The 13,127-nt window shown below is 41.9% G+C and overlaps 2 protein-coding genes across 2 annotated transcripts in view; one reads left to right on the top strand and one right to left on the bottom strand.

Moving 5' to 3' along the window:
• T265_09036 (hypothetical protein) overlaps positions 1 to 13,127 on the top strand; it is a gene marked incomplete at both ends in the record, with an annotated part of 127,507 nt that overhangs the window by 4,081 nt on the left and 110,299 nt on the right. The gene's annotated exons all lie outside the window — the stretch shown is intronic.
• The window catches only part of T265_14735 (hypothetical protein), a gene marked incomplete at both ends in the record, with an annotated part of 115,853 nt that continues 105,089 nt past the window's right edge, over positions 2,364 to 13,127 (bottom strand). The window contains 3 exons of the mRNA XM_009175006.1: positions 2,364 to 2,701; positions 3,967 to 4,134; positions 9,725 to 9,885. Of these exons, the coding sequence (XP_009173270.1) occupies positions 2,624 to 2,701; positions 3,967 to 4,134; positions 9,725 to 9,885 (407 nt within the window). The remainder of the gene's footprint in view (positions 2,702 to 3,966; positions 4,135 to 9,724; positions 9,886 to 13,127) is intronic.

Genomic DNA, 13,127 nt, shown 5'->3' on the forward strand with positions numbered 1-13,127 from the left:
ACTCAAACTCCAGCTAGCAGCTCTTGGAACACTAAAAACTGTTGGCTACTTGGACGTACCTACTTCCTGTGGACCTGGTGAGCAACGCGCTTAAAAAAGCTAGTTGTTACTGAAGGCGTCCAACTGAAGTAAACGTGTCCAAATGAGCAGCGCCTTTCATTATTCTGTGGGTCATGCATCATGAGCAGCGGCGGTAGAGGACGGTCTTGCAGCTCAACCCATCCTTGTTCAGGGAGAGTTTGCCATCAGGTAACGTGGGTATCAACTTCTGGCTGCGGAACCCTTCATCTGACTGATGCAACTTAATACTGTAGAAGCTCGAGAAATCTTGTAAACTTTCGTTTATCGCAGACACTGTAGCGTCAGTTTGAAGAAAACGGCCAAATAGCTTTGGTAGATAATAGGATTTTTGTTCTAAAAGGACTGGTAACAAACATTTCGCTCACCTATGGACGGAGGGAACCTAAACCGCGAAGAACTGTTGTTGGTGTTAATAAAAATAGGGATGTTTGTGATTAAATTCATCAACTCATGGGGTGCATTTTAAAACGGAAAGTGGACTCAGTCACATCACTTTTTCGCAGCATGTCTGAGACTGAGATGGTTTTAGGAGCACAGTGAACGTATATTCGAAAAAACTGTGCACTCAGAAAACACGAAGATCTTTAGTATGTTCGGTGAAAAAATTCCCCCGTGGTTGCTTTGGTTCGAATATGGTGAAATTCAAATTTCACTAACTCTTGAAGGACGCAAACTCCAAAACACGCAGTGTAAGAAAAGCATGACATTCACATACACCAATTACTATACACAGGAAATTCCGGTCAGATCTAACTGCGGGCCATAAACAGGCCAGTCTGTGCTTCTTGCTTTACCATGCTCCGATTAGTGAGGCTATGGATCGCACCTAGACCCTTGAAATTGAGAGAATCTCATTCATTTTTCCGACGTACAACTCCTGTTCGCCTTCTTGTCAGAGCCGTCATACGAGTCTTCCCGGCTGTTAAAATCGTAGCGTAAAGCATTTAGTAGCTACAGTCGCACGCTCGATGATTGAAGCCTAGCTTGTACTTCCGTGTTTTATGTCATTAGTGTAGGGCCATCCGATGAAACCTTTTTCGTTATCGAACTTCAGATTATCTCAATGTCTAGGTGATGTTATTCGTGGCCCAGCTCATCGTCTTACGCGCACGTAGCTATAATTCACCAATGGCCCCTTTCCTGTTTTAAATGATGTACAGACGGAAGCTACACAACGCACAGAATTCAGGTCTAGATTCTTTCCAGCTAATAAAAGTCCCGACCTATTTTCGTTATCTGTCAGGAGAATTTCTGAAGGCAATTAAATACCTCCGGGGATATTGTTCACAATAAGCTGATTTGATTGAGTCGAATTAATTGCTTTTAGCGTCAGTATAGCAGATTTTACTATCCTGATTATTAGGTGATAATGGTCTTTTGGGTTGCATTAGCAATGTTCCGAAAATAGCACTTGAGCTACCTTATTTCTCACATTTTCTTAGTGCATTTCTATTCATCGGGATTCATGGAACATTCAGATGCACAGCGAAATCGTGAAGCATTTAGCTTTACGGCGTTCCAAAAGGTTCCTCGGGTATCGTATGCTTGAATGTACGGAGTTATCACCGAGCAGTGTTCGCACTATTATTCTACTTATTTCTTACGTTTTGCTGTCTTACGTCCTCGTTTAGTGCGCATCGTATAATGATGTATTTAGCAGAATAATCTTGATACGAACTCCAAGGTTCAGATCATGTACTGAAAGTCCAGTTCAAGAAATGAAACTCATTAATGCCTTCACCAGCATAGCTACACCCTGAACGTCAAAATGAACCACTGAGTTGAGAATGCGAAATTCGCTCGCTATGAAAACAAATTAACTTGATCAGAACTTTCTTGTCGAGCTCCATGCTCTTTTGCATTTCCTGCTGTGACACCTGATGGATTTCGCTGAAATCTACGAAGTTCAAGCAAATGGCGAATTAGTGGCTCAGCGTGTAGCATGCTGCAAAGCACTCATTCAGTGAGAAACGGGACAGTAAACGCCGGATTACGTTTAAAGAAGTATCCTGGTAGGGTATTTTGCAACTTGAAACCCGAGAGTAACATAACAGCCACGTTTTATCTTTACAGGAGTACTATAGAGTACTATATAGAGCAGTTTACAGCCTTGTTTTCCAGGGTAGTGTTGCTAAATCTTTATTTATTAAAAGGACACATTCCATTTCATGGCCCTAGTTCCAAGAAAGGAAGCGAATCGCTCAAATATAGTTTAGTCTGAGAAGACTAGATGGCAAATTACCAGATGGTTTATTTTACTCTATAGAAGATTTCACCAGGTGTTCAAAAGCCGGCAAACGCGAATGAGCCAATAGAAGACGATAGAATACGTAACTACAGTCATCAGTGCTAATGTTCTCAAGACAAGTAGGAACCAGAGAATTTTGCTCCAGTGGACATTACAATGAAGCATCAATGACAGTGAGCTTTATTACAAAAGTATAAATTTTTGGCATGTCCATACGAGCAATATAGGCCTGAGTTAGTAGGTTGAAAGAAACTCATCTGTCTCAACGCATGCCGGCGTCAACCTGAGAAGTAATCAAAACTCGTCTGTTCTTCTATTAGCGATGCTGGCCAAAATGTGTTCTTTTGTCTTCTCCACGCGTTTGCGGCTAATCTGCAACGATGGATAGACCAGAATGTTGTAGGGAGAGCGACCGATACTGACCGTTTCAAAGGAAAAGATTGACAGCATCGAATATGGTATATGGTGGGCTTACGTCCTGTTCCTGATTTAACTGTTACATCGAACTACACCAGCGGAAACTAAGGCACAATGAGTAATGACACATGTGGTTCGCGCTTAGTCTAAGCACCTGAACACCGTGTATCCTGCCTAAACCCCAGGGAATAAGTCTGAAGTGTCTAAAGGAGGAGGGAGTTCCTCAGCAATCGGCATGCTTAACTAATGGCTCATAGATGTCAAGTAAGTTGGCCTCACGATGCATACAATGGGGGCTCGTACCACTTAGGAGGCGCATCCCAGGCAGGCATATGGCAAGTTCGTGCTAGCTGTTGTTCGGCTACAACTGAGCAAAAGGTCATCTCTAGCACCGTCGAGAGAGAGAGAATTCTTCCCCCTTTGCACTGAAACAGAAGTACCATCAATGAGTGGTTCAGTTGGAAATCCATTTAGTCTCCAGTTGAAACCAGACTGTTCGCATTTCACGATACAGTATTATTTTTGCAACACCCAACGCGTATGTTCTATAAATTAGTGTAGTAAGTAACACGAATTTCTTACATGAAGATGAATTTATGGCTGTTTTAATGGTATCCCCATGAAAACTAGTCGATGGATTGGCAGACCAGACAACTTTATCCACGATAATGGGCAAATGTCTATCAACCCATATCGAACTGTCCTGTCTAGCTTCACTCATTTTTCCAACGACAGCTTCCTATCCTCCCACCGGCGCCACCTTATAGCAAGAAATAGTGATGACTGTTACATGCAATTTTACGGAATCGGGTGTAATATTTGCTGAAATAGAAATAAAAACCAATAAAACAGAGCATGAAAAATAACTTCTTCATTGACGAATTCTGCATTAGCTTTCAAGAGAGTTGTATTTATCACCGTATAACGTCTACACTCAATGGATGGCAGCCAACAGTGACAAGAATCTAAACAAGTAACTTTCACACCTCTCTATGTTCCGTTGTATAATTTTTGATTTATTATCCAAATCAAGGATATCCACTACCGGAGCTCCCACAGAATAGTTCAATCAGTGTGCTTATCAGACAAGAGTCAAAGCACTAAAGTTTCATGATAGCGGACTGTCCTGTGCCTTTACACATTCGAAAGAACAACCTCAGCGTTAATGATTCGCGAAACCCAAAAAACATTATTTTAGGTTACGATACCTAAAAACTCACTTGTTCGGTTAGATTTTGCAACAGCCTTTCCATTTTCTTAACCGCCTTGTCAGTGCTTTCTATTTTCTCTAAAAGCTGTGCAGCCTCTTCATTTCGCTTGGCATGTCCTCTGTTTTCCATTGGAATATTTAACGTACACCGAACTGGGATCCATCTTAGGTCCTTCCTCTAGCAAAGCACATGAAAGGCATGGACTGGTTTAACGTGCTAACACATAAAAGTGGTAAAAAAGCATACCTCAAGGTTTTCTATATTGAAATGGCAAACGCTGGGAAAGATTACGTCAAACTCACAAGTGTATTGGCAGGCAGCGAAAGAGTGCATGAGTGTTGGTTAGGCGCAGTGAAAAATTACAGCACAACACACAATAGAAACCGGTGACAGGATTATCTACTGCACTCACAGAATTGACTGAAACAAACCCAGTCGAATTACTTACCATAAACCTCGCAAAAGTATACAATACTGCTAACGCCTATCCTCTTATTTAACTTGATCATCGACATAATGGTTAATAACCACATCCGTTTTGAACATTCGTGTTTTTTGACAAAGAACTATCTTCTATATCCAAATAAATTAACAAAAGCTACATATAGGACAATCAAGTCAATCATGGTTGTAAGGCAGCGAAGCATCCTGTCCATGACGATGATGATGACGATGATGATGGTTGTGATGATTATGATAGAAAATAGATAAAATCTTAAACCTTCATATCCCTAGACAAGCTGAGTCAGTGGGCGAGAATGTGTTCATTCTTGTTGCCAAATGACAACATATTGAGTATAGACTAGATGGAAACCATCTTTATATCAAAACAAAGCCTTATAGCCTATCTGATTAATTTGAGTGTTAAAAAAATCCAGCTGATGAAAATTCCATCATACGCCGATTCACGCTTGCTTAGTCTTGGACATTTACCGCGCCGGCGCTCTCGGAGTGCCATGGAGTGCCTAATTTGGACTGTCCGTAGTCCAACTAGATGCCCCAGACAAGAATATAAACTAGTGTCTTTGATCAAGCCATGAGAAAAGCTACGAAATTGAGTCGAATGCAGCTGAAAATTGGACAGAAAAGCTAAATTGCATTAAACATTATCTACACTAAATAATCTCTGCAGCATGCCAAATCTGGACAAAGCCATCATCACCTAAGGTGGTTCTATTTCACAGAAGAGCAGCCCTTATAGCCGATCAAGAAGCTTTCCTACGGATCTGGTCCCATTTAAGATGCATTCTCATAGACTAAAAGGGGGACACGATTAACAATTGAGAGCACAAACATCATTAACGCGGTACCGTCCCCAGTCCTTGGCTGTACCTTGCGTCAAATGACTAAGATATTACTTTATTAATATATTATTTAGCAAGCCCAAACATCCAGCGGAATAATGTTTTTTTCATGTGGTTCAAAATGATTTGCAAACCCACACAAATGAGTCAATTCACTGAACCGGGAAAGACTATACCAGAAGGTGAACTTTAACTACAGAGTGCAGAAAGAGACGAATTCCTGACCCAGTGTAATAAACAGAGCAATGACGGTCTAAACACATTTAGGCACCAATCCAAAGTTCACGTTATTAGTTGATAAATTTATGTACACAATACCTATTTTGTTTTGAAATAACAAACAGCTAAGTTGGCTTTTTTGTTTTGAACAAAATCTCTCCTTTTACTACGGATTATAAAAACCGATCTGCGTGTATTTCCGTGCTAGCCTACTTTCAGATAGGAGGATGTCAAATTTTAGTCGGTTTTGATGACCTAGCCGATTGTAGAATGGTCGGTTAGTGAATTCCTCACGGCTTTGTTCGCCTCCTCAATCGTTGTTCTGCGCGCGCATCAATCCGCTTAACGAGCACTTTACCGTGTGTTCAGCCGGACTTTTTGGACACAAACAAAATAGAAGGAACACATTTGGTCTAATGTGTCATCCAATTGCCTGATGATTCAGCGCAGTGATGTTGCGAATGAAATCAAGCAGTGCGGTAAATTCGTGAATTCGACGGCAGGTGTGATGAAAAGTATCGATCTTGGGGATGCAGAGAAGTAGATGGAAAAGGGCTAGACACGAGGCCAACAAGAGAGCGGATTTTAAGGCAACCTAAAATAGCTAAGACCGCTGACTAATACGAAAAAGCTAATGCTTATGTTTGTCAAACGGAGCAATCGGATCCAAAGAAATCTTGCGTTTAAACAAGTGTTCTTCAGCGGGCTTTTTGACTTTGTTTTACCAAAGTGCGTTATCCCAAATGAAGTTGAGATCTCCTAAAGGTTGGCTTCACGAAAGTAGTTTGCTAGTTGGTACAACTATTATTTACACTGCACGTTTGCAGGGAATTTTTTCATTTCACAAGCCCTCAGAGTGTTATAAGCCTCAGGACCTTTGAGCAGGCAGCTAGGTCGTCATTCCAAACACTGAGTCTTTGTAACCTAATATGATCGGAACCACTTTGGGGAGATCACACACCAATTTCTCAACAAAATTCAACCAAATGAAGCAAATGACCAGTACATTTATTACCAGTTTGCCCAATCCTACTCATGGAGTTGGTCAGGTAGAATTTTCACTGATATATTTCCACCATTTTTTATTGCGATTTTCCATCAAATCCATCCAACGCTCCTGACAAAGTTCGATACCTTCAGTAAAAGTGATTGTAGTTTGATTACGACAACCAGACCGCTGGTAGGAGAAGTGCCACGCAAACAATAACTTCGTCGTGGTCCACTAATCTCTCAGGTCAAAACGTATCTAATACGGAAACATAAATGGCTTTCCAGTTTGCAGAACGATATTGGTGACTGAGGTCATCGACCATTTGCAATTCATTTCACTCTTAATCCCTTAGAATATGTCCGATGGGTTTATATCACAGCTTGTATAGTAAATTTACCGACGCTAGAAGAATTAACAATTCAGTTAGATAACCATCATAAACCTACTGTACAATAGCCGTCCAAAGCATTTTGCTAATTATTCAGTCACTAGACGGATTAAACCAGACATGTACAAACAGGAATTTCTCGGCGGTCTGGCTTTATCCCGGAGACAGACCATTCTCGTAATATCTTCGCCATCTTTATGGTTGGACTGCGTCCCCCAAGAGACCCTTGTCGTTTGCGTCTCTCGTGCGTTCCACATTCCAGCTATATTCCTGGCCAACTGAAACTCTTATATGAATATATTTAAGCGGCTAATTGAGGGTACACATTGAACACCCGCTATTCCGTTGATCTTTTGCTTCATTTCACTTTGCTGGACGGGGGTGGTGTCCTGGCATGAGGCAGTTCATTCCAACTCGAATGATGTTTCCTGAAAACAAGCCAAGTTTAATTACCTCCTCAGCGATCGGGTGGCAGTCAACTTTGTTCAGTTCACAAGCGTCATTCTATTTGCTCCCATGTCAGAGGAATTAGCATGAATAGGCCCTAATTTATTCTCCAAATTTCCATAAAGAAGCAAAACTGGAGAACTGTTTTCAGTTTTTCATCTTTGTGGTATTAAGTGATACCGCAAGGCAACTTGATTTACATGGTCCGGTGTGCCAAACCATAGAGAGCAGTTTTCATCACCCGCCTTGGTGACAGAAAGAAGAGCGTTGTATACGGAGGAGATTGGTAAGAGGTGCCTAGGTAGCTAGCACAGTTAAACCGCATCCCATATGCATGAGCGACAGACCAAGCCTTTTGATGGCTTGAGACACAGAGTATAAGAGCACAGATAACACCCTCTGTCCAGCTGGGCGGTTGAATGCAGATAAACAAACGAACGCTTCACGTACGTTTCATTTGGGTCGGGAGTGATAACCGAATTAATGGGGACTCGCGACAACAGCAAACAGATACGCACATCGGTAATGCGTGATTAATGTTTTACTAACAGCATTGCTTGGCACACGTGGTTGGTCCTACGTTTTCTAAACCGACATCATCAAGAACTTTTGATTATCAAGTACTCCCTTGTCGCAATTCAGTGCATGTAGTCTTTGTGCGGTGTTTAGATGAAAGCCCGAATGATGGACGTAAAAACGAAGTGGAAGTAAAAAGAAGTGCTCTTGGTTCACGAGACCTGGGCGGTAAGCGGATTAGCATTGCGTTCAAAGCACATTTACGTCCCAGATAGTATGCTATAAATCCCATGTGTTGATGCAAGACAAAATTGAGGCTAAATGGTTTACTTGGTTTGCTTTGACGCTCACCACACACCGTGGTTCGTGCCGCAACCAATCCTACCACACCTAGACCAAGAGTTCGTGTTCTTCGCTACGAAATACGCGGTTTTTCGCTTTCTAAACAGGAGATCCCGGGTCGTATAGCATTCAGTATTTTTCGCTGAAACGTTTTGGTTTGTTGCTTTCAATTCACCGTTATTTGTGTTCTAAGTTCTCGGACCAAATGAATGTAAGTAGTCTTTGCCTGGTTAGGGACAAATATGACAGTTTAGCAGTGGCCATATTTTTGAGACGTTTTGACGCAAGTGTTTAAATATACACGCTGTGCTTACAAGTGATGTCGGTAACATCTGGTATTACCACGAAACTTCCTTCGGAATGACCCTACAGTAGGGACATGCAAAGTGTAGTTCCTCACATATCGAGAGCCACTGTCAAACAAACTAAACAATCTGCAGAAAACATCTAAAGATTGAGTGGAAGAATTTAGGGCAAAAGTTCACTAATTATTTGCTTCCGGTTTGAGTAGATCTTCGAAAATATCAATTCCTCAAAAGTGCCAGATTTCCAGAAGTACCACCCTTCCGGTTGATGGGAGATTAGGTGAGGTTCGGTGCACATGATGAAACAGTATTGTGTAATAAATACTTCTCAAATATACAACCTTCGTCGGGTAAACCAAATATGGTAATATCCCAGAGGAAATATGTTTCAGAAATTGCTTTTTGTCTGACTGAAGCACAGTGATTTGGTATCACTCGGCATTAGCACCAACGGTACTGTGTGTCACCACCATGATCACCAACAGCAACGCTGGTGTAAAAAGACAGATGGATAACTACCTTATGTTCGCCACACTTTACATAGCTAGAACATTTAGGTAAGGAGAAAAAAGCGAACAGGAAAGATGCCTGCTGTCAACCCGTCAACCCCCAAGATACTTATAACTTCAAATAACCTCTCACAAAAGCTGCATAAAGAGTAGCAGCACGTAGATCACTGATAGTGGTTAGCGGTTATATTTTGCAGTAACTCCATCTGAGAACACTGAAGATCTCGTGGACCCAATATTGGAGGATGGACAGAATAAAGAGCATGAGTTACACGCAGGCTATTCGTAACTAGTCCAATCCTGTAATGGTTGGTAACCCACTGAATATTACGCAACTGTATCACTACGAGTAACGCCGAATAGCATCACTTAACATTGCTATGCAACGGCTGCATCCGAAAATTATAACACGTATTCGGACGAATGCATTAATTCTCATGCTGGCTACAAGGGACTTATTGGTGGATTCGGGAAAACAAGTTTTTGTTCTGAAGCTCAGGGAACGCTTCAGAGAATTTAAAATGGTGTCCTTCACAAAAACGTCTGATATGCGCCACACTCAGATTTAGCGCATCACCCATAAGAAATCCATACTGTGAAGTCGGCATGGCATTCACAAATGACTAGCTTTCCTAAATATCCATTCTTCTTAATACGATGCCCTCCTTAATATGATAGTGTTCATACTCAGAGTGGAGCACCCTTTCAGCAAAGAATAGTTTTAGCTGCACTGAATTCAGTCTTACCTTCAACATGCCATTCACATAACTTTCTGGTCCTGTGTATTCCGCCGGACTTTTCGTTCTAAGCAGGACAACAAAGTACACGTAGTTCCATATGTTGTGTTCACTCTTCACATGTGCATCAAAACTCAGTCCGTTTTGTTCGAATACGGGGCGCTGCAATCCTGAGTGTAATAATGTAACAACAGAATAGACAGGCAAGCAAACTTCAATAGGAACCACTGCTCGTACTAAACGAAGGCAGTCTTCATCTCAGCCGAAGTTGCTTACGGATATGACCGAGAGGTTATATTGACCTACCTTTCCGAAAGAACGACGAAAAAGAACTTCTGAAGAGGGAAATCACCGTAAGCTGTTACGTTAATGGTACTTGAGAGGTTACAATAAAAATTATTTTCCCAGGGATTGGTTCACGAATTTGGTTTGGTTGGTTCTTTGCAATGCATTTCTAAACTGCTTTGTTGTCCTACCACACTTAGGACCTGAAATTATGCAAGATATATGACTACAGTTAATTATGTACCTCCAACTGCTACAGTGTCAACTGGTAATACTCACGGATAGATCCGTTCAGCTCAACCTGGTATCGATGAACCTGACTGTTATCCCTGCAGGAACCAATAAAAGTAAAATCGGGATGTAGATTCTCTTATTCTATGCCGTATTGACCGAGCTAGCCACATGCAATGTTGGGCGGCTGAATGTTTACAAAGTTACACTCAGCCTGAGTGAAGCAAGAAAGCCCTATGAAATTTCCATCAAATTTGCATTGTTTTGTCAGCAGACAGAGAATTCGTTTTATATGCCCTGGAAATGGCATGTTCATAAACAGCTTTCTTCACTGACGGGTGGGTGCATTACCCCGGGAACTGTCTTTTGTAATTGACTCTAGGGCGCAGGACTTAGCTGCAGAGTGTTCACGAGAGGGACCTAAGAGTTCGAATTTCGATGGGCATCAGCAACTTGGATGGTGCTAGCATACTACGTCGCTACCTACATTTCTTCAATGGCATCGTTTTTTGCACACTGGCCGGGAAGAAGTAGACGAACGACAGATGGAATCTGTCTCTCCTTGTGATCGTCTCCTGCCTGTTATAATAGGAGAGGTGTATACATGCGGCAACCGCACATCCAGATCTATTGTTTGCAATTCAGTGCACGATTGACATGACGCCAGTATCCACGAGGACTTGAAGCAAGACCTATTCCGTATGAATAGTATGACTTCTTGGTTGGTTGCCTTCCTCTCCTGTGGACTTTTAGTGCCTCACAGACTTTCTTCGTTTACTAGCCATCAAGGCGTAGTACATTGGGACAACTAGTCTCGTAGCGTTGCATGAGATCACAAGCCATCAATCAATGAGGGTGAGATTGTGATTGAAGGTTCCTGAAAATAAGTTAAATAACCAATCGTCCGGATCACTGACCGTCTTATATCATTGTGGAACATGAAGATTATGTCAGCCTATGAATGATTAATGATATAAAGCGTAAAGGTGGTGATTATCCATCTTGAGCTCAAAGAACTGTTTACTGAATGTAGACGCGGTTCCCAAACGACCTGCTGTCAACTGTTTTGTCGATAAGCTTAGTAAACAGTCACTTGAATCCGTCCTAGCATCAGTGGATAGCACATGCAGCGGAAGAGGTAGATCGATTTAAAAGCGTTCGGAAATATATAAAACAGCACGGCCAGATGTTCATCAGTAAAATTAATTTATGAATTATCAGGCTTGCTACCGCAGATACTAGTGCATTTAAACAGCTGTTCCTTGGCATTTTGACCCGGATTACACAAAGTCTATCAGATTGCTGTCGTCAAACGGTGTCAGCCCATAGAACGGTGATCGCACAGCTGCCGGCCCCCAACATTTACCGGTTCTCACATCACGCCAGAAAGGTGCAGTCATAAAATAAATTTGAACACAACAACCGATATGAAAACAGCTGCGTAGGAATCGTATTTGACCGTTACCAAGCGTGTTTTCATAGAAGACCGTTTCATTCATTGGTAATAAAAATGATAAGATAAATGACAATCCACTGTGTGCACGATTATTCCAGCTTACTGCTAGAGAACTGAGTCACAAACAGAGGGATGTGTGAAATGAGGAAAAATAGCATTCAACCATTGCAAACGCGCGAATACCGATTAAAGTACAAGTCGACTTCAGAGACGTATTAGCTGTGGGTTTGCATTCACATTATTATTGCTTCAAGAGCCCTCCTTCTGTCCCGGTGCAGTCCAAATCAAAGATAAGAGGCAATGCGTACGGGTTTCCTTATTACTGGAACTCATCAGCAGCGCACTTTTATGGCTGCATTTGACATCCGGCATATGAGGCGAGCGTGTTACCATTACACCACTATGGTACAGCTGAGCTACCACGCCTGGGTAGACGAACGTATTCTCACTTATGCATGAGCTTGTAAGCCTGTGTCAAGAACAAACAACCCCGCATCCGATGCGAGTAACCACAGTGCGTAAACACTTAAAGGCAAGTTGTCAAGTTTAGTACTAATTATCATCACTGATAAAGCAGCGCAGAGGTTCCCTGAGCTTGCTTACGCCTGGTCACAAGAGGTTCAGAAGGCATGGCTTTGATTCACTCAGTTGAATCATGGACATAATAGACACAAACGTCAATTGCTATCCAGCTTCCTTCACAGGTGCTTCTTCCTGTGTATTGAGTAGATGAAGGACATATTAACCTGAAAATTCGACACCGTAGTATAATTAGACTCTCTTTGACAGTCTTATTTTTGTAAGTGTCTTATACGGTACTGGAAGTCCAAGAAGTACTCTCCGGTCAGCTACCGCTGATATGAATTACTCAACCCTCGACAGGAAAGCGGGATCCAAGGGGTCCCGTATCTGGTCTGCTGTTAACCACTGAAAAAGTTGATCAACACCGTCAACAGTCGAACTTGGAAGTAACTACATGTTAAAGAGGCACTTGGTGAAAGCCAAGCTGGTATTTTGGTTGTCTGCCATCTGTTTCGCAGGTCAGCCTCTGAGTACGACTGCCCATACCCGAATGTTAACACCTACTTATGCATACGAGGGGAATCGTCGATCTCAGATAATATCATCAACTTTGACAGCTGTCTTTTGAGTGGTTGAAAAAGACATACAGGATGGGCGCATTAGTTGCAGTCTGACGTGCTTATGATATAACGTATGGAGATTTCCAAACTACTCACGAAGACCAATGGCAATATAGTACATCTATTGGCAACATCTGCCATAGTAAGTCGCAAGACCAGGGGCAGAAAAAGTGCGTTCAAATACACGGGATCGTTTTAAGAGTGAGTAAAATTTTACTGACCTGTAGCTTCAGAATGTGGTTTAACGATGCAGCCACTAGCGATAATTCAAAGTTACTTGGGATAACTGTAGTAGTGA

Source organism: Opisthorchis viverrini, assembly GCF_000715545.1.
Source record: "Opisthorchis viverrini unplaced genomic scaffold opera_v5_251, whole genome shotgun sequence".
Classification (NCBI taxonomy): Eukaryota; Metazoa; Platyhelminthes; class Trematoda; order Opisthorchiida; family Opisthorchiidae; genus Opisthorchis; species Opisthorchis viverrini.